Source organism: Pseudomyrmex gracilis, unplaced genomic scaffold (genome assembly GCF_002006095.1).
Source record: "Pseudomyrmex gracilis isolate BER0280 unplaced genomic scaffold, ASM200609v1 scaffold_11, whole genome shotgun sequence".
Classification (NCBI taxonomy): domain Eukaryota; kingdom Metazoa; phylum Arthropoda; class Insecta; order Hymenoptera; family Formicidae; genus Pseudomyrmex; species Pseudomyrmex gracilis.
The window spans coordinates 1307728-1330367 of record NW_018020595.1 but is presented as its reverse complement, the minus strand read 5'-3'; the positions used below and the strand labels follow the sequence as shown (position 1 = coordinate 1330367).

The 22640-nt window shown below is 31.6% G+C and overlaps 6 protein-coding genes across 20 annotated transcripts; 1 reads left to right on the top strand and 5 right to left on the bottom strand.

Moving 5' to 3' along the window:
- Nucleotides 1-71: 71 nt before the first annotated feature.
- On the bottom strand, nucleotides 72-1847 carry LOC109863587 (serine palmitoyltransferase 1). Its single transcript, XM_020443888.1, has 2 exons — nucleotides 780-1847; nucleotides 72-661 (listed from the first exon to the last, which is right to left on the bottom strand). The coding sequence occupies exons 1-2, from the start codon at nucleotides 1681-1683 to the stop codon at nucleotides 147-149; spliced, it is 1419 nt and encodes a 472-aa protein (XP_020299477.1). The 5' UTR covers nucleotides 1684-1847; the 3' UTR covers nucleotides 72-146.
- A 495-nt stretch (nucleotides 1848-2342) lies between these two features.
- On the top strand, nucleotides 2343-6275 carry LOC109863584 (ribosomal RNA processing protein 1 homolog). 9 transcript variants are annotated; one of them, XM_020443876.1, is made up of 8 exons: nucleotides 2343-2441; nucleotides 2908-3209; nucleotides 3288-3511; nucleotides 3589-3759; nucleotides 3838-4020; nucleotides 4151-4422; nucleotides 4510-5071; nucleotides 5188-6275. In XM_020443876.1, the coding sequence occupies exons 2-8, from the start codon at nucleotides 2966-2968 to the stop codon at nucleotides 5419-5421; spliced, it is 1890 nt and encodes a 629-aa protein (XP_020299465.1). In that variant the 5' UTR covers nucleotides 2343-2441; nucleotides 2908-2965; the 3' UTR covers nucleotides 5422-6275. The 9 variants fall into 9 exon arrangements, with proteins under 9 accessions (XP_020299465.1, XP_020299471.1, XP_020299467.1 ...); XM_020443882.1 differs by having other exon boundaries at nucleotides 2351-2441; nucleotides 2949-3209; XM_020443878.1 differs by having other exon boundaries at nucleotides 2351-2441; nucleotides 2925-3209.
- A 101-nt stretch (nucleotides 6276-6376) lies between these two features.
- Nucleotides 6377-9088, bottom strand: LOC109863585 (lysocardiolipin acyltransferase 1-like). Its single transcript, XM_020443885.1, has 5 exons — nucleotides 8909-9088; nucleotides 8249-8440; nucleotides 7927-8134; nucleotides 7255-7821; nucleotides 6377-7188 (listed from the first exon to the last, which is right to left on the bottom strand). The coding sequence occupies exons 2-5, from the start codon at nucleotides 8414-8416 to the stop codon at nucleotides 7019-7021; spliced, it is 1113 nt and encodes a 370-aa protein (XP_020299474.1). The 5' UTR covers nucleotides 8417-8440; nucleotides 8909-9088; the 3' UTR covers nucleotides 6377-7018.
- Nucleotides 9089-9941: 853 nt separating this feature from the next.
- On the bottom strand, nucleotides 9942-12772 carry LOC109863611 (regulator of microtubule dynamics protein 1-like). 3 transcript variants are annotated; one of them, XM_020443935.1, is made up of 6 exons: nucleotides 12116-12772; nucleotides 11781-12026; nucleotides 11480-11671; nucleotides 11046-11275; nucleotides 10763-10971; nucleotides 9942-10353 (listed from the first exon to the last, which is right to left on the bottom strand). In XM_020443935.1, the coding sequence occupies exons 2-6, from the start codon at nucleotides 11975-11977 to the stop codon at nucleotides 10090-10092; spliced, it is 1092 nt and encodes a 363-aa protein (XP_020299524.1). In that variant the 5' UTR covers nucleotides 11978-12026; nucleotides 12116-12772; the 3' UTR covers nucleotides 9942-10089. The 3 variants fall into 3 exon arrangements, with proteins under 3 accessions (XP_020299524.1, XP_020299522.1, XP_020299523.1); XM_020443933.1 differs by having other exon boundaries at nucleotides 10733-10971; nucleotides 12116-12769; XM_020443934.1 differs by having other exon boundaries at nucleotides 10733-10971; nucleotides 11781-12023; nucleotides 12116-12769.
- Nucleotides 12773-13119: 347 nt separating this feature from the next.
- On the bottom strand, nucleotides 13120-14941 carry LOC109863612 (charged multivesicular body protein 2a). Of its 2 annotated transcripts, none has more exons than XM_020443936.1 (5): nucleotides 14841-14941; nucleotides 14482-14653; nucleotides 14227-14402; nucleotides 13782-13916; nucleotides 13120-13656 (listed from the first exon to the last, which is right to left on the bottom strand). In XM_020443936.1, the coding sequence occupies exons 2-5, from the start codon at nucleotides 14647-14649 to the stop codon at nucleotides 13452-13454; spliced, it is 684 nt and encodes a 227-aa protein (XP_020299525.1). In that variant the 5' UTR covers nucleotides 14650-14653; nucleotides 14841-14941; the 3' UTR covers nucleotides 13120-13451. The 2 variants fall into 2 exon arrangements, with proteins under 2 accessions (XP_020299525.1, XP_020299526.1); XM_020443937.1 differs by lacking the exon at nucleotides 14841-14941 and adding an exon at nucleotides 14743-14834.
- An 829-nt stretch (nucleotides 14942-15770) lies between these two features.
- Nucleotides 15771-22637, bottom strand: LOC109863665 (cytosolic carboxypeptidase-like protein 5). Of its 4 annotated transcripts, none has more exons than XM_020444060.1 (11): nucleotides 22488-22637; nucleotides 21827-22357; nucleotides 21262-21557; nucleotides 20846-21184; nucleotides 20485-20756; nucleotides 20261-20414; nucleotides 20045-20135; nucleotides 19656-19968; nucleotides 19377-19584; nucleotides 19116-19277; nucleotides 15771-16804 (listed from the first exon to the last, which is right to left on the bottom strand). In XM_020444060.1, the coding sequence occupies exons 2-11, from the start codon at nucleotides 21942-21944 to the stop codon at nucleotides 16124-16126; spliced, it is 2634 nt and encodes an 877-aa protein (XP_020299649.1). In that variant the 5' UTR covers nucleotides 21945-22357; nucleotides 22488-22637; the 3' UTR covers nucleotides 15771-16123. The 4 variants fall into 4 exon arrangements, with proteins under 4 accessions (XP_020299649.1, XP_020299651.1, XP_020299652.1 ...); XM_020444062.1 differs by lacking the exon at nucleotides 22488-22637 and having other exon boundaries at nucleotides 21827-22158; nucleotides 22304-22452; XM_020444063.1 differs by lacking the exon at nucleotides 22488-22637 and having other exon boundaries at nucleotides 21827-21985; nucleotides 22304-22452.
- Nucleotides 22638-22640: the final 3 nt, after the last annotated feature.

The window sequence follows — 22640 nt, the reverse complement described above, 5'->3', positions numbered from 1 at the left end:
CTTATAATTGTGAAAATTTTCAATAAATGTTCTTAAAGTATTCAAGATAAAATGTATTAAATGATAGAAAATCTTCTATATAACATTTATTGTTATATCTATGCACAAATCACTTCTGTCGTGTATGTTCTCAGACTGTATTTGTTTCAGCCGTGAAGTGACAATAAAACTTGGTACGTACACTCTTTCAAAGTATTTAGCGCAAAATTGATATCGCTCTTGTCTAGATTAGCAGATATACAAAGTCTCAGACTAGGTCTAGGCATAAATCTTTCTAGTTCCAAGTAGACGGGAAGTATAACAGCTAAATTATTTTCTAAACACTTGTGTGAAATCGCACGCAATAATTCTTCCTCAGTGACACGATCTTTTGTTTCTTTTAAATACACATGTTTCAGAGGTGACTCTTTATGACTAGAGCATTGCAGCATCGGAATATCTTTAAGGCCATTGTCTATCGCTAGAGCGTTATCTCTCAACGATTGAAATATGCGCACATTATTTTCCATGATATTTAAAGAAGTTATAGCTGCAGCAGCTAAAAGAGGTGGCTGAGATGCTGAGAAGCAATAGCCAAGTCCTGATAACCGCTGATGATCAATGACAAAAGTTGTTCCTACACAGAATCCACCAATTGATCCTACAGCCCATTCCAAGGATCCTGAGACAGAATTGTAAATAGTATCAAGTAACACCAAATAGTAAAAATCATTTTAAAAGACATATGTAAAATAATAAGTTTACTATGTACCATATTACAAACAGGCTTGTAATCTTACCCATTATCATGTCTATTTCATTGGTAGGTATATTAAAATATTCAGTAACACCTTTTCCATGTGCACCAACAGTACCAAATGATACAGATTCATCCATAAAGATTCTCAATTTGAATGTTTTGCAAAGTTGCAATAAGTCTGGCAAAGGGCACATCTCTCCTGTATTCATGTAAATACCTTCTATAATCAAAAAGCGTTTTGTTTTTGCAGCTTTTTTAGGATTTTTTTGGTCTATCTCCATTTGCTTAATCAAAAGATTATGCAAGTCTTCTACACTGTTGTGTTTAAAGTAATAAATATTTGCACGAGACGCATCTAATCCTTTCTGTATAGCAAAATTTACTTTTTCATCTACAAATATTAAGTCATTGCGTTTACAGTAAGCTGGGATTGCACTTGCTACAGTGGAAAAACCATAAGAATATATAATAGCTTCTTCTGTATTCATAAATTTAGCCAAACGTTCTTCCAATTCAAGATGTACATCCACAGTTCCGTAAAATCCTCGTGGTCCACACGAGCCAACTCCGTACTTTCTAACAGCTGCTGCTGCAATTTCTACTACTTTTGTATCATCGCATAAACCCAGATAGTTATGCGTACCTAAATTAAGGCAACTTTTACCATTAACTGTGACTCGTTTTCCAACACTAGAAGTGATATATTTAGGCTTTAACGAAACATGTTCTTCTGGCACTTCTGGTATCAGAGGTTCTGGTTGCCATTCCGCCAATTTTTTTTCGACCAACTCTTCCGAAACTTCGGAATCGTGATTGTTTTTTCGTTTTTTTGAAATAAACCACACTAACCAAAGTACCAAAATTGCTTCCAACAGAGTGTGATAATGCGACAGACTATTTCGCAAAATCTCAATTGACTCAACAAGTAGAAATTCTGTACTCATTATACTTGTTTAAGCGATAAATAAGCATGTGTTTTTCACAAAGTGCGTACAAGAAAGTTTAAATTCAACTAAAATTAAATCAACCAAATTCTAGTTATGAAGTGAAATTTTTAGTTGCTATCGGGCTCCAAACATCGCTCCTATACGTCAATATGCAAATTCTAGTTGATAAGAAATGGTGCAGTGGAGCAAACCACAGAGGTAGACGATAATTTCCTTTATTCCTAAAGCCTGTTCTACATTAAGCGCAAGACGCAAACGCAAGTAGATCTTGAATGGAATTGACTAATCGCATTGATTAAATCAGCCAATTGTTCAACATGATTGGTCAATTTCACGAGACCTGCTATTTGCGATTGCATCTTGCGCTTAATGTAGAATGGGCTTAAGAGAAAGTTCGACTTGGCGCACGCGGCGATCGCGAACGCAGCTGCGTCCACATTGTCCAATCGCATTGGTCATGTCTGGCAAATCAACCAATGCGACATTCCCGGCATTGACCAATTGCAGAGTCAAATCAGCCAATTGACCAACGTGATTGATCAGTTCCACGAGACCTGCTACTTGAGTTTCATGGAGAACGGCCTTTGAGTTCCACTTTTGTGGAAATACGGCTGAAACCGTCGTAAAAAATTACAATAGGATGGCCGCTCTCAGGTTTCTCTCTGATTGCACCAAACCAAACCTAGAGCGTGCAATCACGTGCACACTTTCGTGTTTTGTGTGTTACGAGATTAGGGTTATAATAAGTTTGAAAAGTGAGTGGTTGAAGTTAGTTCGATTCTTTCGATTTTTACATGCTATTTAATAAGTTTTAAAGGAATCCGTTAAATATGTTAGATATTAGGGCGTAGTTGAACTGTTTGCAAGGTGTTGTGCACAATGATAGAATCGTTAAATATTTGAACAAACGTTTCGATTATTTATTTTTAGTTCTCAATGTTATTTATTGACGAGATATGTAGTTTGTCAAGACAGTCTTGACAATATTACAAACACAACAACGACTACAGTTTAACACACAGACAAACTACGTATTTCGTCAATAAATAATACTGAGAAGGACTAAAAATAAATAGTCAAAACGTTTGTTCAAAAATTTAACGGTTTTATCATTGTGCAACACCTTGCAAACAGTTCAACTACGCCCTAATATCTAACATATTTAACGGATTTTTCATAGCTGAACTTGAGGATTTCCTCCGATAATTTATTGTTTTAAAGGAATATTTTGGTAGTAGAATTATCAACCACTTCGTTAACAGAAAAAGAAAGAGGAAAAATGGCAAAGCAAAACCTGCGTCGTGCACCGCTACGGAACGATATAACCAATACATTGAACGGAACTAAAAATACTAACAAAACTAAAAATCTCAGTCAGATTAAAATTGATAAGAAAAAAGTATCACTTATCAGTCAAGAAATTAAGATCGCGAGACTGTTAGCTAACAATGACAAAAAAGTGCGAGATAAAGTGCTCAAAAGAATGAAAAAATGGTTAACAGTTAGATCGCAAGATCCATCTGGTAAATGATATAATAAGTAAATATTGATTTTTAATGTAAATATAGATTTATAGTAATTTTATGTAACATTTTTTGCAGCATTTACAAAATTAGAATTTATGAGCTTATGGAAAGGTTTGTTTTATTGTATGTGGATGTCTGATAAGATGTTGGTCCAAGAAGAGTTAGCTGAATCGCTCTCTAAACTTGTGCATTGTTTTTCAACAAAGAATATTATTGTACTCTATACCAGCTGTGCTTTAAAGACACTTGCTATTGAGTGGTTTGGCATAGATCAGTATAGGATAGATAAGTTTTTCATGGTACATATGTTTCTTTCTTTATATTGGTAATACTCTTTAATAAAATATGAGTAATATCTTTCTATTCTGTTTTGCAGCTAGTGAGACGAATTGTACGTCAAACATTTGTAGTATGCAAGAACAAATTATGGGACATGGAATGGGTGATGGAAATTTCGCTGATATTTGAAGAATTGCTATTACATCCCAAAACTCCAGTAGGATACAATCTGCATTTGACAGACGTATATTTGGAAGAGCTTGCCAAGGTACTAAAATACATTGAGATAAGGAAGATTTTATTTGATAATGTTTTTCAAAGTGCTATTTGATGAATTGTTGTACAGGTTAGTGATGGAAATCTGCCGGAAGATGCGGTTTACGAGTTTGTTAAACCATTTATTTTGTACTTAGTAACGTCCAATGATGAGCGGCAGATTAAAAATATTACACAATGTATCTTTAGGTACTTGATATTTCAGTCTGATGTAGGTTTGAATTATACCGATAAATTCAACGCTTGGAGAAGTGTATGTTCTTAATTTTTCCTTTATTATTAATTTTTTTTTTTTACCATGTTATCTTATTATTGTGTCTCGCAGTTTGCGAATCTTCTACGTATATATATAATATAAATATTTTTACATATTATATAAATAGGCTGGATTTCCTTGTGCAAAGTTAGATGATATGCAACAAATTGAAATATCCGATATGGAAGATGATTTTGACAATGAAAATGAACAATGTCTTGAAATTGACGTACAAAATAAAGTTGAAAAATCTTTGGATCCAAGAGCAGGCAGAGTAGATGTAGAACTACCTCAAATACCGTTTGATGCTGCGAAACTTGCCGACTTACTTTTGCAACATCGATTTCACCCGTTGTCAACGGCAAAGTCTCGAAAACGGCTTTTGAAACTTGCTTCACAGTACGTATCGTTTGTTTTATCAATATATATCAAATTACGAGTTACTGTATAAATTATGTACATAAAACAATTTGTTTTATATTACAGATTTCGGGAACTATCGCAAGGAAACATGCCTCTTGGAATGAAGACGATCGAAAAACCAAATTCTCATGAGAAAAGCACGAATGTGCGGAATGCTGCATTGCGTTTTATTAAATTCGAAAAAAAATTATTTTCCGATAAAATAACTAAAAAACAAAAGAGAAAAAGTAACAAAGAATTAGTCAACACTGTTTTTAATGCATCCTCTCTCGATAGTTCGAAAAATGAAAATGTTTCGGATCAGAATGAAGATCAAATCACTTCTGAAACGAGCAAAGTGAATGATGTAAAAGTTAATTTTGAAGATGCAATATCACTTAAGAAACGGAAAAGAAGTAAGTTAAAACACGATAAACTTAGCGATAAACCGCTTGACGATGAAATTGCTGAGAGTACAAACTCTGAATCCTGGATTTCAACGAATAACACGAATAAAAATGTAAAATATAAAACAAAAACGGTGACATATCCACAAAAAAAAACTAAGCGCAAGATAAAACCAGCAGTGAAAAACGCGCTGTCAAGGAACAAGATTGCACGTGACCGAGATATACCTTCAAAAAATGTAAGAATAATATTGTTTTTACTGTAATATATTATGTTTTATTCTTCTAATAGTTTATAATCGACTGCAGCGAATATATTTCCGATTATGAGTACCCTTTTATCGTCGTATTGCAGGTATTATCGAGTTGTGTGACCAAACGGACATGTTCTAATAATTCCTTGTTGACGAAGAAAAAAGTAATGTTTAAATCACAAAATAATGCGCATTATAAATCAGATTATCTACAACAAATCCGTAAGAGCCCTGGTGTTCCTTTTGATGCGAACAAAAAACCGTTATATAGCGTGCTGAAGACTAGCCCTATACCAAGTCCGATTAATCCATTTTACAAAAATAGATTGGCTTAATGTTATAAATAACTCTAAATCTTTCCTAAACTTAGTCGAATCAAAAATTATGATAGCTTAAGGTAATTTTCATTTTCAGCACTCTGATGCAGCGTTTTTCAACTGATGTATGCCGTGAAAAATGAGAAAATATCGAGAATCGCAAATTTAAAACTGTTGAAAAATATTCTATATAGTGAATAAATGTTACGATTTCATTTGGTGTCGATAATAAAGGCTTAAATTATAATAATAATGTGTGTGTGTACATATATATATATATATATATGTATATATAGAATTACTGTGTGTGTGTTTTTGTTTGTTATAAGAGTAAGACTTATACTTGCGACGTTAAAATTGATTACAATTGCACTTTTATATAATTTCATAAATACATCTATACACAATTTTAATACATTTCTACTTATATGGTATTTACGTGTTTTCTGCAACTATCATTTGAATAAATTCGTATGTAAAACTATCACTTTGGCACAATGAATTCACTTTTAGTCGTATGCTTGTAATTACTCGGCAATCTATGCTTCTTAAATGAAGACAAACTAATTTCTACCATCTTATCATCCTATGAACTATATATATAAGTTTGCACATCTATACAAGATGTCTGAAAAATTTTGACCAAGTCGAAGTGTGAAGATAGATTGCAGTAATCTGAATTGAAAAGTCATGTACTAATTTGCAACATTCGCAATAGTTAGAGTAAATTAACTTTTTTATTTAGATTTAACGCAATCTACTTTCACGTCTCGACCTTCATTCAGACACTCTGTACATACATATGTATAATTATACGTACACACGAAATTTGTACATCTTGCGCATTTGTATAAAATTTTCTGAACGATTTATATTTGCGTAAACAGTTCAATAACCAATATTGAAACAGAAACGAATAATTGTCACACACAAATGTTTTTTTGAATTTGAAAAAAAAAACAATAGTGTGTATGTATTAGAGTATAACAGAAAATCTCTCAAAAAATTTTGATTATATATATAAATATATACTTTGTTATTATAAGAATATTCTCTATAAGAATTGGCTAATATAAATTAGCGTATATAATATACGGTATATACGTACGTTACAGAAATTTCCTGCCGTAAAAAATAGTAAATCTTTTAAAATGCATTGTGTTTTTATAAGAAAAGGTCTGTATCATTTTTACACAATGTTTTACAAATATATAGATGTTTACATGAAGTTTTTTTTCTCGTAAGAAATATACTTCTCTCTCTCTCTTTCTCTCTCTATCTATCTATCCATCTATCTCTCCCCTCCCCTTCCTTGTCTCTCATATTAACATAAAATTCCAAATTTGCAATTACCCATCCTCTGCGAAGACGATATCAATTTATCTTCTTAAAAGAGAAAGAAACAGAGAGAGGAGAGAGAAAGAGAAAGAGAACATGATGTATCTAATTATACATGTGCATTATATTACGACTACAGTAAAATGTGTGATATTGCAAAAGTTTTTAAGTTATGTTTTTCTAATTTTACGATTTTATATACAACATTATCACAGAAAAAGAGAGGAAGAAGTAAAAAGATTGTATTTTTTAAAATAAATTTTTAAGTTGGATGTATTTATCCTACTTTGGTTTTTTGGAAAAGATAATTTTTCCAACGCCAATACCAGCCTATTTCGATCTGATTAAAGCCTGTACTGAAAATCGATAGTCCGATGAAAAAAGCCGCGTTGATCAATGCCCATAATCGAAAGAGCGGAGACACGATGAGCAAAAGTACTGTTGTTCCTGAGAATCAAATAAAAAGAGATGAAAAGAAGAAAAATAATTGTTATGATTTTTTAAACAACTTACCAGTTAATATACTCCAGAATATAAACGCTATTCGCAGTGGTAGCAGTTTTGCCATTGGCCAGATTTCGGCGGAGAATGTTTTTTGTTCGTAAAATCTATTCAGTATCTTTTCCTTGTCGGACCATCTGTTCTCCAACCACTTTCTCAAGTTCGAATCGCGCTTTGGTATATCCGCTGATGATATTCGGTTTATGTGAAAGTGTACTTCATCCGGAAATTTACCTCTGATTAAATCAATTTCGGATTGCGGTATGTAATCTGGATACGCTATCGTTAGATCGTACACGGCGTCGAGATAACTCGCACGCTGAAGATGTTGGACCAAATAAGCGAAGCCTGTCGTTTTCGGATGCAGAGTGTATTTATGTCGGGGTAAATAATGCTCTGCGGCGTACTTGTCTGACTTTTCTTTGCTACTCTTCGTCAAATCAGTGCCTTCGGGAAAAATCAGCAACTGCGTACGATTGTCTAATGCGATCAGGTAATCAAGAGTACGCGACAATCGACCCTGATCTTCTTGCCAGCGTCGGGTTATATAAAGGAAACCATTCATTTGCATCATCCATCCTGTTATGGAGACGCGATATATACAATTAACACACATCTATCTTTATATTTTTACTTTGTACTGAAAAAAAAAACCGTACGATTTATATACGTGTGTGCATATACCTGGCCCAGGAATGTGTCGTATAGGATCCTTTAAGATAAATTTCAATCTGTGACAAATTACATGGGGCATACATGCTTGATACATTGCCGCCCATAGGAAATTCCAATCCACCCTTGTTCTATGATTCATCACGAGCACGGCCGATTCGTGAGGAGATATATGATCTCCAGATACATAAATTCTCACACCAAACATATTTAACAGAGCCTATGATTACAGCGTAAATACGCCGATATTAAATTCGCAGTGATATGATTTATAAAAATTGTAGTAAAAAGTTATTTTTTGAGCAAAACTAAATCAATAAAAGAAGATACTTACGGTAGGGTAAAGTTCCCAACATGAAAACAAAAGATCTCCACATTTTCGGAATTTCGGTGGACTGAACAACAGCAATAATAAGAGCGGACATGCGATGAATAAAAATCCTGCTACTATACTACCATACCACAGAGCGCAGTACAATGTACCGCGTAAAAATTCACGCATTACAGTCTGCAGGAAATGAGTATCCTGAAAATAATACAGAATATATTAATTCGAGTTCGAGGAAACACATGTAAAAATATCTGACATTTTTGTAACAACTGGTTATTAATGTTATTATTTCGAATATTTGTTGATTATAAAGCGTTTTGTCATCGATACCTGTAGAAAAAATTTGAAATAATTAGGTTTCATAAGGAAAGAATAAAGTTTTGAAATATAAAGAAAGCAATGGAGACAATAATCTCTCATATTACGTTTATGCCAATTTATTGTACACACACACACACACACACTACTAATACTTATAATGGTGCGAATAACGAAAACTTTTTACTATATATAATTTGAGAAATAGCTTATTTTTTCGCTATCGACGTAATGTTTTACTTTCGACATGTGTAAAGAAATCACAAAACTTCGAGGTAATTTTATTTTACACAAAATAGATTTCGAAAATTTGACAAGCGAGAGAACAAATTTTTCAAAACTCACTTTTTACATGTACATTGTACAACCGAAGTACGCTTCACGAACATCGAATCTTGACTGTTTCCTTGCAAAACACTGTGGAATCCTTATATTACTGGCTTCCTTCTGATTTTATTAGAGGGGCTTCTCCTCCTTTCACCCTCTACCCAGTCTCTATCACTGCTTCGGAGGATGCTGTGGAGCATTATTGATCTGTTGAGAGTACAGAAAGGTGTATGATCTCAATAAAAGAAAAAAATCGCAAACTTCTCTGTTATAGTTAGTAATATATATTTAAACTATTTTTGTACATAAAATATGCTGCATATATCTTCGGAACAACATTATTATCTAATAGCATTATATATATATATGTATAATATAATATGAGCTATATATACATAGCTCATATTATATTTTGATTTAAAAAAATACACACTTATGTTAAATATTTACATTTTTATTTATCACGCTTTGTTGTATATACATATATATAAATGTAGAACTTTGTGATATACATAAACTACAACTATAATAATAAATGATTCCATGGTATATTGATGAGAACATTAAAAATATTGTAAACAAATATCGTGTGTTATACACACACGCATACGGAAAACAATGAGAAGACAAGGAAAAAAGGAAGAGAGAAATTATATAGGTTTATTAATAATATAATAAAACTTTTAAACACGTTTGTGTAAAACGATTGCGTTTACTCAGTATTATTGGAATGCAAAATTTATTTGAAAGAAATAGATGATAACAAGATGAAAAATATCATTGTTGTAACAAGTGCTTGAACTTTATATTTTACTAATTGTAATATAAAGAGACCTATTTTTATAATAAAATAATAGTTCTAAAATATATTTGCCTAATATTTTATTTTTGTTATAAATTCTGTTCTAAACACATATTTTATACATACATTACATTTTTTTATACTACAGATAATTTTATTTTTTATATAAATTTTTTTACAGATAATTTTATTTTTTATATAAATTTTGTATAAAAGCTTGTTATATAATAAAAGTTATGTATATTCATCTATATATTAAAATTGCTTTTATTCTTTCCCATTTCACATTTATAATTGGATAATTACTTAGATGTAAACAGATCTCTCACCTAAGATTAATGTATTTATATTAGAGAGAAAAGACGAATATATATACTAATCTATTTAAATGTTTTTGTTACTGGCAATATTTTGAATACTTGTCAAAAAGTTGACGAGCGTCATTTTGTATTCTTTTTTCCTCTTCATTAGTAACTGATAACTCACAAATTTGTTTCAGATAAGAACAAGCCGATTTGTAATTGTTTGTTGCTATGTAACATTTGCTAAGAAATAGATGATTTTCCGGATTTAGTTTATTCGAAAAAGTGTCCGCTTTCTGAAAGCTTTCGATCGCATCTTCAAACGAGGCACTTGGTAGCTCCGAGAATGTCGCAGCAACCTATTAAAAAGAAATAATATATAAAAGTATCATTATAGACAGCATGCTATTATTACAAGCACACGCACTACTTTTGAACTACAGATTTTTCAGTCAAACTTTAAAATCGAATTTCTGTTAGTAAAATCGAAAGGTTTACTTTAAATGAACAAAACTATATATGATTTTGAGTATCTCTGTTACGTTAAAATTTATTTCTCAAAGTTTTTTGTTTTTGTAAACATGTGACATATATATATATATATATAAGTATATATTTTTTTGTTTTTTGAATTTTGTGAGAAAATTAGTCTCACAAAATCTGTAGCTTAAAAAGAGTTGCCATTATTGAGAGAAAAGAGAAAGGATATTAATTTTGATGCGTTAAAATCGAACACACCTTTTTTTCTATCCAACTCAAGGTAGCTACCTCATAGTTAAATCTACCAAGTAGATGATGTAAATCGGCATCACTTGGACGTATTTCTAAAGCTTTCGTTACGAGCTTTTTGAAACGATAACCGTTGTTTATTTTCTCTGCTATTGGTAAATATTCGCCGTAAACACCTACAAGTATAGCGCACCATTTATGCAGATCTGCATTTAACTCAGGAAGAAGTTTCTCACAGCATTTAATTCCTGAAAAGAAAACTGTTGTAATCTATGTTTAAAAATAAATTTAATTTTATAAAACATAAGTTTAAATTATATACCTGCGCCAATAGTAGCTTTTTTTGCATTTAAATCAGTGATACAATTTAAGTATTTGTAACAGCTTCTGGCGTATCTCCATATTACATCTACATTGTCTGGATAAGTATCTGCAAGATTGTTTAAAGCGATATAATCTTCTTCCGCGAATTCACGTTGTTGGTAATGTATATCGAAGATGGATAAGTCTAATCCAGAGCAAGTGTCTTCAGCTGTTTGTCCCATACAATCCCTGCATCACTAAACATATATAAATCTCTTCCTGTTGAGCTTAGAATTGATTTGTTTGTGTAACAAGAAAAACTATAGAAGCTATTCTACAAACATCAAATTTTGTTGACTCAAACTTGTAGAACTTAAATAGAACACTTGTAACATCAAATCACTTAAAGTTTGTATAAATTGAAGAATAAATATATAAGTATAGTAAACTGACCTGTTTTCAACATCGCTCATGCTATTTCCGCTTTCTGAACAATCAACAAATTCATCTTCAGCAACATCAGTGCTTGCTATTGAAAAAACATCTGTATCATTATCTGTTGCGATGTGTGTACTATCGTTGTCACGTTTATTTTTTCTTTGTTGATCTTTTTTATCTTGTTGATTTTTTTTATCTTGTTGTAGCCTGTGATATAATCAGATAGATTCAAATTAACTTATATCAGCTATAATTACATAAATGCAGCTGTAATTATATAAATACTGTTAAATTTAAAGAAAAAAACAATCTTTACCTCAATTCATGTAATTCTTCTCGTACTTCCATGAGACGTTGTTCAACCTTATCGAGATGAAAACTCACATTGGGATTTTTCCTAAGGCGCTGTCTCTCAAGAAATGTTTGATAAATAAAAATACCAGCTGCACTTATAACACCAATAGTTGCCGCAACAGCAGCGGTAATTAATTGAGTTCGCAAGTCTTGACTCATTTTTTACCGTACGAGACTAGTGACTAAACAAACAAAACTTCCACAACTTCTAGAAACAAAATTACACTATAAAAATGATGAAACGTTCTTAAATTTGAAATTCAAATGTATGTAAATATCAATCAAAACGTGTATTACGTGACTCTTGTTTATGGACTATGACCTGGACGGCACAAATTTGCCGCGTCCACCATGTGACGTCACAAATTGTTAGAGCAGTATGTCAGTTTTTATTTATTGTTCTTATTCCACAATTACAACGGATCCTTTGTGAGATCCAAAGTCTTAGGATATTTCTTCCTTGCCAAATATTCACCTAACCCTCTATGGCTATCTTCCTCTCGAAAGCTAATTGTCAATATAACCAACTAAATATCGAGAAGCATGTAAGTAGTACTCTGTACATACATCTCTCTCTGTATCGAGACTACTTTGCTGCCGAGTGTAACCGATGTGTTACTTTTTTTCACGAAAATGAACACTTTAACGGAACTCGTCGAGAATTGATCACAAACCCAATCGAAATTGTGCTCAAAACTTTCAAAAAGTTTTGGTTTGGTGCAAAAATGGCTCAATGGACCGAATTGAGTTAGTCCATACGCCATTAATTCTCAAAAAGTTTTTGACCTCGGAACCAGAGTTGCAAGCAGCGCTGCAAACTCCACGGCAACGCTGGTTGCAAGATCGAGCAGAGAGCAACGAGAGCATCGAGCGGTTAGGGCACGCACACAAGCCAGAACCGCCGTCTGTGTGCATGGCAACTGCATGGCAACTTCAATTCAAATGACGTTGGATTTGGATATCTTTGAAATTGCTGGTTGGTGCGATCATGGTATAGAACATAGAGAAACATGTATATATGTGCAGAGTACATAGCTGCGTTCGGTTTCACGCATATGCGCGCGCATTTATCTATACTATACGTTACGTGCACTATAGACAAATGCGCGCATATGCGTGAAACGGAACGCAGCCTATATGTACGTGTATTGCGCATAATGACGTCACGACCAATCAGAAATTAGTGCTGAATAAAGCGCTAATTTAAAAATTAATTTTTACGTTAATTTATAATTGACATTGTAATTGATTCTTTCGAATAAAAATATATAACAGCAGCTGTTTAGTATCATAACAACTAATTAAAGAAAAAACTGTTGTTACACATTTTATTATGTAACAATTTGGTAAAGTTTGCATTAACAACTTAGGCATTTACAGAGTGTACAGTTTTCTTACGAAAGCATTATAAAATTCAAGAAGTGCATATAAAATATAAAGATTAAACATTCAAGAAATCTGTATGCAGTAGGCAACTCTTTTGAATTTACGTACATTAAATATTCAAGTATATTTAAGCACTCGATAAAACTCTCTTAAAGCTACGTTTTTTTAATATGTAAAACCGATACTTTTTACATACACTTTTTATACATTGCTCCTAATATCTTAAATCTTTATCAATCTTCAATCCTTATTCACGTCGCAAATTCTCAAGTCTCGCTTGTAAGTCTGCATCAGCATCCGCAAGATTGCTTCCTTCTTCATTACCTGCTGCAGTTGCAACCGGTTGCTTAGAACCAGTTACACTCAGTGATCCAGATGCTTGTGGCAGTCCTGATAGTTGATCTGTCAACTGTAAACCCAACTCATCTAACACTTGAGTGACTACAGCATCACTGTGAAAATAAAATAAGACGTGTAATTTTCTAATAATAAATCTAAGTTAAAAATACACAATAATTTAACAATAATTTTTTAGCATAATTTAACAATAATTTATTAAACATAAATTGTTTAAAACCTTTCTTCTTCGTCTCCTTCATCTTCCATAGCATCATCTATCGCATCATTCATAATTTCTTCTTTCATATCCATTATTTCAGATTGTTTTTCAAATTCTTGTAATATTTTCTGTATCTGTGGTAAATTTAATTGCCTATAAAACAGACAAAAAATAATCAGATTACCAGATTGATATTTGCAAGAACAAATTGAACAAATCATTGAAATAAATTAATACTTTAAGAGAAATCTCTCTTGACATAGAGAAAAATTTATTGTTTAAGGTTTACCAAATTATTATAGTTTCTGTACACAAACACTTGCTCTTACTGAGAGAGAGATCCCATCTTAGAGATTATATTTTGTAAGAGTTTAATAAATGCAAATTAAGTACATAAATGTTTGTATGCAATATGAGTTTGTAATTTGTGAAAAATGTACAATGAATTGTAGTATATACTCACTTGTTCATGTTTTGCATTGCTTTTGTCACTCCTTTCATAGCTTGTGCCATTGTGTTTTGAGAACGTAAAGTTTGTATTTTTAGAGACACAGCTTGAATATTTGCTTTCATCAGCATAAATTTCTTTACATAACGTCTTGTCCTAACTAAATCTTTAGCCATAATTTTTACTGCATCCTAATAATAATTTAAGAAAAATTATGATCTAACATTAAAAAATATATATATACATTTAGAGTAAAATAAGTTAGCTCACCATTTGACCATCTTTTGCAAGCTTTTTTATGTCAGCAATAATCTTTTTTTCTTGTTGCTCCATTCTTACTCTTTCTCTGTCTAAATCTCGCATTGCCTTGTTTAATGCTCTTTGATTTTTTCTGAGCATTTCTTCGGGAGTGATTCGTTTGCCAAATAACCATTCCATGATGCTAAAATGTAATAATAAAAATAAATCTTTGCAATATACGTTCTATTGCCACACTTTAATTGGAATAAGAAAAATCATAACATCACACACTCTTTATCTAGTATACAAACTATCTTGGTAATGTTATTTATTATTACATCTGTAAAGATATATGAATCTCATTAGACATAAAAAGATAGGTATTTTACCAGATATTCCGTATATACTTTGTTCACGACAATGACATCACACGAGATAACGTTGCGCTCTTTGACAGATCGTGCGAAATAACTTAGCTGGAGATAATATGGGCTGCGTTCCGTTTCACGCATATGCGCGCATTTATCTATAGTACACGTCACGTATAGTATATATAAATACAAGTATATATACGGAAACGGAACGTAACTATGGAAATAACCAAAGTAACCAAAGGTGTGTTCCGAAATAGCTTTTGCTATTTTTTTTAGTTATAAAGTTGGTAACACTTTAACTACTTACGTAAGTTGGTAATCAAAAACTATAGTACACGTGACGAGAAATATAGCATTTTAGTAACCAAGATAAGATTTTGGAACGTAAATTCTGGCAGCCAATGACTGTGGAGTGAAGAGTTTTCTGCGTTCAGCAGAACAAGCTGTTTTGTAGCAATCGGACGTGATTGGCTCTTACTTTTAGAACTATTAAATCAACGTCGAATGTTGACAAAACACAAGATAACGTTCTGCTGAACGTAGCCACTAAAGCCCCTTGCACAATGCGAGGGAATAGTGATAGCGATAAGCAATAGACACAGAATTCCGACTCGTCGGAAATTTTATCGCTATTGCTTATTCCGTTTTCTGATCTGCATTGATACATGTGTATTTTTTTTATGTTAGATTCCGTATGTTCCCCTACCATTATTTATAAATATAAACTCTTTAAAACTGGTGTTATTTCTATCGCTATCGCTATTCCTTCCATTGTGCAAGGGGCTTAATTTGTTTCAAAGTTGAAAAGTGTTTAAATGTAAAACGCCAAAATTTATCATCAAACCTATGGAACCATTGCACATGCGTATAGACTGGTGTTAGAATACTCTAATATTTTATTTAACACAACTATAACAATTTTTTAATTAAAAAAACAACACCACATTACATATTATATTAAAACATTGGTACGTACATACATACTGTTTTTTCTTTAACTAATCAGACGTAAATAATGTCTTATAGGATGCGCACGACTTCAGTACATAGTATTTAAACCTGTCATCGAAGTCAGCAGTTAAAAAATAGTAACTCTGTATTTCAAAATTCACAACCGGTACTGCAGATTGTATCTATTTTATATAACGTAAATTGATTAAGAATTTCTAAATCGCAATTAAAAAAATGATTTTTCTTTGATGAAAAAACTTCAAATAAAAATTATAGTTTCAGAAAAATAACAGCGGAACATAAAGTGCAATTTCTTAGTATTGTAACTAATTAGTTTATTTATGTTTTTACTTCGTGTCTTCTTCAAGTACAGAACTGTTTTTATTCATTTTTTTCATCTTGGAAGACTTGCCTGGTATTTGAATTTTATTGTTTATTTCTTTGATATTTTGTTTACCGTGAACACGTGTCATCTTTGAAGATACTTTAGTGCTGGTTTCAGAACAAAACGATTCTTCAATTTCGGAGAGAGTATTCTTGGTCATCGTAGACGAAATCATTTTCAATCTTTTTGAACCGTGTTTCACCGCTGTTGTTTCTTCAATAGATATATTACATGTCTTCATTGAGTTGCTTGTAGTAATTAATTTCTTATTTGTACATATATTTAAACGCGGCTTTAGAATGTCGCTGCTAATGACTGATTCTATGTTAGATCTAGTCGATCGACAATAATGAATCGTTTTTAAAAATGGTTTTACTTCGGACTTTATTGTACAAATTACTGTGCTGTTCTCTACGTTGTTAGCACTGTGAGTCCTCAGTGCTTGACGTGTTTGCCGAGGTTTCTTACTACTTTTGATTCTTTTCATCGCTGAGTAAAGAGATACACCACGGCGGAGAATAGATTTTTTCATTAATTTGTTTTCATTTTTTACAACATTTCTTGTTCCCGTCATCGCATCGTTCAATTTTGTTTCTACGTCTTTTAAAATACAAGTATTTTGTGCAACAGCATCTACGTTGTCCTGTAAGTAAAAGAAATATGTGTAAATATTTGTGACAGAGAAATGGGTCTTTGTGTCAGAAAAATATTGGTCAACTCACGATAGCATACAAATAAGTAATATATGTACGAGAGAGATTTTATTCGATTATTGTTTAATAATGCAATAGTGACTTACATCGAACTACGATACTACTATCTAGACCAAATATAACATGGGTGTATATATCATCTATTTTTAAAAGGGTAAAGCATCATCTCTCTCTTCTTTTCTCTCACACACACACACACTCTCTCTCTCTCTCTCTCTTTCTGTGTGTGTGTGCGTGTGTATGTGTGATATATAAAAATTGAACAAAAAAGTGAGAATTGTGCAACTAAAAAGATATATATATATATTTGGTAAAAATATCTATTATCTAGAAAATAGAGAGAGAGAGAGAGAAAGAAATGTTTCTACAAAACCGATATTTGCATTAATTGACAGGATCTATCAGGAGATTATCGGGAAATAAATAAAAATATAACACAAATATATAAATAAATACTAAAACTATAAAACATTTATTAACACAATTGGATATGTAAATTCATATATAATACATTGTAAGATTTCTATACGTGTCTCTAAATTTTTGATGAGTTGTTTAAAGTTATTAACGAAAAGTTATTTAATTTTGTTAATTAAGTTTTTTAATTTTACTTATTTGATGAAATTGCGTATTACGCACGCTCACACACACACACACATGAAATATATAAATTCTTTTATATGTACATTCTCATCAATAATAACAAATTTATATATCTCTGCTTAATGTAAACAAATATAATAACATTTATACCACAAGAAAGAACAATCCTGTGTATGGTCAAAATAAAAGTAATAAAGCAAAATTTTTATCATTAAAACGTGTGTATAACGTGATTAAATTTCAACAAGCCTCTGTACATTCCACTTCAACAATTTCGTCATCCAGAGATATAATGGTTTAACCACTTCTACCTCTACGTTGTGATCTTCGCTAAAGAAATATATAGAATAAGTTACACACATGTACGATATTAACAAATTTTCTTTTTGATAATGATTTATTATAGATGGTCTAACTTTTTATCATTACACAAATCAAGCGACATAAATATATATTACTGCGGAGAAGAGATGGAATGAAGAGTATATAGTACGTAGTGCATGAAAATTAATTATTTACAAATAAACATTAATATATATATATATATATATATGTCAGACATAAAAGCGTGTTAATTAATATGTATGATTAATGAGCGCGTTACTAAATTGTATAACGTGAAATAATTCAATAATAATAGAAGGCAAGTTTTTCGCGTTTTATACATGTATGCGTTCTTCAACTTTTACCAAAAGTTAATCTCCTGAAAATTGAATTTTAAAATATCAAACTATGCGATATATACATAAATATTATGTTCATACACACACACATATATTTGCACTGTAAAAATACAACTCATCTGTAATTCGAGACACATACGTGTATACATATAGTTTTATATCATCTTCTTTGAAAGTATATTTTTTAAAGTAGAAAAAAAACATCTCTCCATATGATATGTAAATTTATTTTTAAGAGTATATTATTGTCTCATTGAAAGAATTACCGTATCAAAGATTCATTAACAAACTTATTTACAGTAGAACTCCAGTAATTTCAAACACTATAATTTCGACTTCTCCTTGATAAGCGGGCCGATAGTTTACCCTACTATTCATGATTCCCCGATATTCTTGAGTGACTGCGCAACTCGTAGAATGCGCAGATAACAATGAAAGAAACACGATGACTGTCTGTATCTTTCGTCTCTTGCTACCAGTTGGTCGCTGGAAGGGGAAAAATGGAAGGGAAAGAAACTAATTTCGAATTCTAGGAAGAATCAGTCCCATGTGCTCGAAATTACTGGAGTTCTACTGTAAACGAGAGCTTTATATAATATTTTCCAGATAATATGAAACATCAAAATAGAAATATGTTATTTGATGCACAAAATACTTTGAAAATACATATATGAAAAACTGAATTGTATCAATTATGAATTTTACTGTAAAATATAAAATATTCACAGAAATTCGTAATGTTTTGAGTTTTGTAAGATTAATACAAAATCTCTCTCCCACATTCAAGTGTACATAATATTAATGATACATAAAATGTTTATGTCGATTTCAGGCACTAATGTGTTGTAGCGTTAATACTAAACACAGCATATTAAGTTAGTAACTATGATAATGTACACTGTTTTATGTCAGTACTGCAAACATCGTCACTCTCGTTATTTACATCAAAATTTACCTTACGCATTGATTTGTTGGTCGGTGTAGAAAGATTGTTCACATACATTAATTTCAAATGTGATTTTACTCCTCTCAGAGAACGATACTGACTATTTGGCAACCGACTGTTAGGATTGTTTTCAGTGAGATCGAGTATAGAAGGACCTAGCGCTGCTCCGACCTGTAAATCATCGTAGCTTGACGATATATGTACTATTATGTCACATTAAAAAGAAAGAAAAAAGAGACTAAGAGAAACAAAGGAACGAAATAAACTTACTGTCTCAAAAACAGCCGGAGTATATTTTGGAGGAATAAATATGCGATTCATAGTTTTGTTCATCTTGTCGCGAACTCGAGGAGGTATTGTGTTCACCAAACGACCGGAATTGTAATTGCACTCTAAAGTATAACTACGTATCAGTCCAGTCATTCTATAAACTGCTACGCGTCCCGAGCCTTCTCTCGACATACCATCTCGTTTATCTCTATGAGAACAATATATATAAAATAAATTAATGCAAACAAATTCGGCAAATGCCAAATTTAAGAAACTCACATAATGTACATGTTCCGTTCCGCAAAGTTGCACGATGCAAAATGGAAGTGTGGATTGTTGATAGACATCAATTTGGGTAGCAGCATGCATGTAACAGTGTCTTCCGGATCGGTAAAATGGTTTCCATACATAAAAACACCTTTCTTCGAAGCATGACCGTGAAGATCGATGTATAAATATAATCCAGAATTATTAGAAGACTTTGGTGTCTCGCTTGAACACACAGTTGTATAATTTAATAATCTGTCATTTGCTCGATCTTCCGTAATATTCTCGGTTTTATCATTTCTTTTAGATAGTTCCTCTTTTTTATCTGTATATAACGAGTAGATAAATTAAAATTTAAGTTTTGTAAGATATTCTCTTACATCAATAAAAGTAAGACATACCAATAGATGTACTATCTGCATGTTCTAACGAAAACTTATTAGTGGTTTCCAAAGTGTACATATTTTTTTCATCCAATGACATGAGTGTTACCTATTGAAAAGAAATTGATATTAAAAGAGAATAATGTGTTTGATAGTAGTGCTGATATTTGAATTAGCATAAATAAAAAAAGCTAAAGATATCTATTAAAAGAATCATATTTAATTGTATCATACTTGTTGTAACAGTTTTGTAGTTGTGTCACGTGCATGGTTTGAAGCTAGCGAAGCGGTTGAATTTATAATATTGTTATCCATAATTTCTAAATTTATATTTGACAGGTCATCGTCAACTGGTTCACTTGACACTTGATAAGAATGATGATAATATCTACAATAAAGCGTGTAAATTTGAATTTCACTAAGTAAAATGTTAAAATTACAGCCAGAAATGTGTTTACCTTATTAAATTTCTTGCGGCATATATCGTGGGGTGATCTACTTGAGAGGGATGTAAATAAACTCTGTTTAGATTTACTCCTTTAGTATCCATTCTATAATGACCTCTGGCAACACCATCTGGATTGAGCATTGGTATTAATTTGAACACATATAGGCGACGTAAATTTATTGCAACTTGATCTTCTCGGTTTAACAGAAAATTGAGAAAACCGTTGAGAACAAAGCTAGATGGTGTTTCACCTGGATGGACTCTGGCGCTAATAAAAATTACCTAAATACATAAAAACATAGTATTGTATCTTTTTTTTAAATTCGATTACATTGTGTGTTAACATTACAATGTAGTACAATATAGTATACTTTTTTATCCCGAAATTTGTAAGGTCTTTCTTCACTTAACTCAGGGAACATGTTATTCAGTCTGTCTTCTCTCTTTTGTGTTATGTTATGATACGAGCTGATTGTTAATACATCCAATCTACGACCTTCCAAAGATTTTATTGCACATTCTCTGTGATAATAGATATCATCTTCAGATATTACACTCCCTTTTCCCATTCTCGCATCAACTTTTTTCAAATAATTTTGTAAATCTGTATATGAGAATGGATAGGTAAAAGCAAAATAAGTAATAGCTTTTGAATTTTCTGGAGTGTAATAAAGGAACGATAGAGTAAACTCATTTCCTTTTTGATCAAGCTGTAATGTTAAATATTATATACCACATAATTATTACACCAATGATTCTATAATATCTCAACTTAAGTACTACTTACTGTATAAGTAGGTCTTTCACGAATTCGCTCCCAATTTAAATGTCCTGGCACAATTTTAAAAACTGGACACATTCCTTGACTAAACATCTTAACTTGCTTGTTCAAATTAACTAAGTTAAATTTAACTGAGACACTTGGACAATTAGATCTGACTCCAAAATAAAACCAAGTTCTGTTGTTATTTTGAAATTGTGTGCCATGACAGTCGTGCTTTGTCCATAAGTTAAATTCATAATCTACTGCATCTTTAGAATTAAAAGTATTGCTAGATGATTTATCATCAATTTCATACACATCTAAAAGTAGTGAAATAATATAGTATTGTTGTTATATAACAAGTATATGTGTATCTTCATGCACTGTATATACAAGAATAAGTTAAATTTACACAATATGCAAGAATACCAGTTTTTTTTTTAATTACACCTGACAAGAAAAAAAACAAAGAAAATTCTTAAAGTTATCAAAAGCATATTTGTAAAAAATAAATGCAAATTTGTAAACATGTGTAACCAAGCAAAACAATGATTAAAAACACATTTACATTAGCAGATAAATAAAATACCTTTATCAACAGCTTTTTCCGATATTCTCACTTGCTCTACTTTAGCTAAATTAGCCGAGTCGAAATTGTTGAAAAACACAAAGCCACTACAGGTAATGTTTTCAGCCGTGCTCGCCATAATATCAAAGGTTATGTTTGCTGCAAAATCGAGGCAATCGCCTCAACGCGAAAGTTCATTCGTATAATATTCGTATATGACAAAACAATTTGTTTGTTTTCTTTTTGCGTTTTTGTTAACTCGAATTCTAATTTGGTCATATGGTCAGCGATAACATTGTCGTTGCCGCGAACAGCAATCACATGACGTCTCTGAGTGAATCTCGGATAAATATCTGTATATGTACGTTTAATTACATGATCTATGATCTGTATTTATGTTAGTAACGCGATAATGCAACGCTGACAACTGCGAATGTTCTTTTTGTTTTTTTTTTTAGTGATGTTGAATGTAGGATTGAATGATTACTTTCTACTTACATGAAAGAATAACGCGTGTGCTGCGCCACGCCGATCATAGATTGACTTATTTTTCTACGGATCGATTTGTGAATAGTAAATGAATAAACGCTATATTTTTATAGTTTAAATTTTACAAATGTTAAATGTTATAATTTATAAATACTTGTATGTAAACTTGTAACGTATTAAATAATAAATTTACCAATGACATTTTTCCAGATAATTTAGCAAATTAAACATTTTTATTTATAAATTTTAATTAATTATAAATTTACAAACATAGTAGAGGGAAGAGAGTATATGTGACTCGTGTCAATTGTCACACACACACACACAAATTGAGATCATTCTGCGA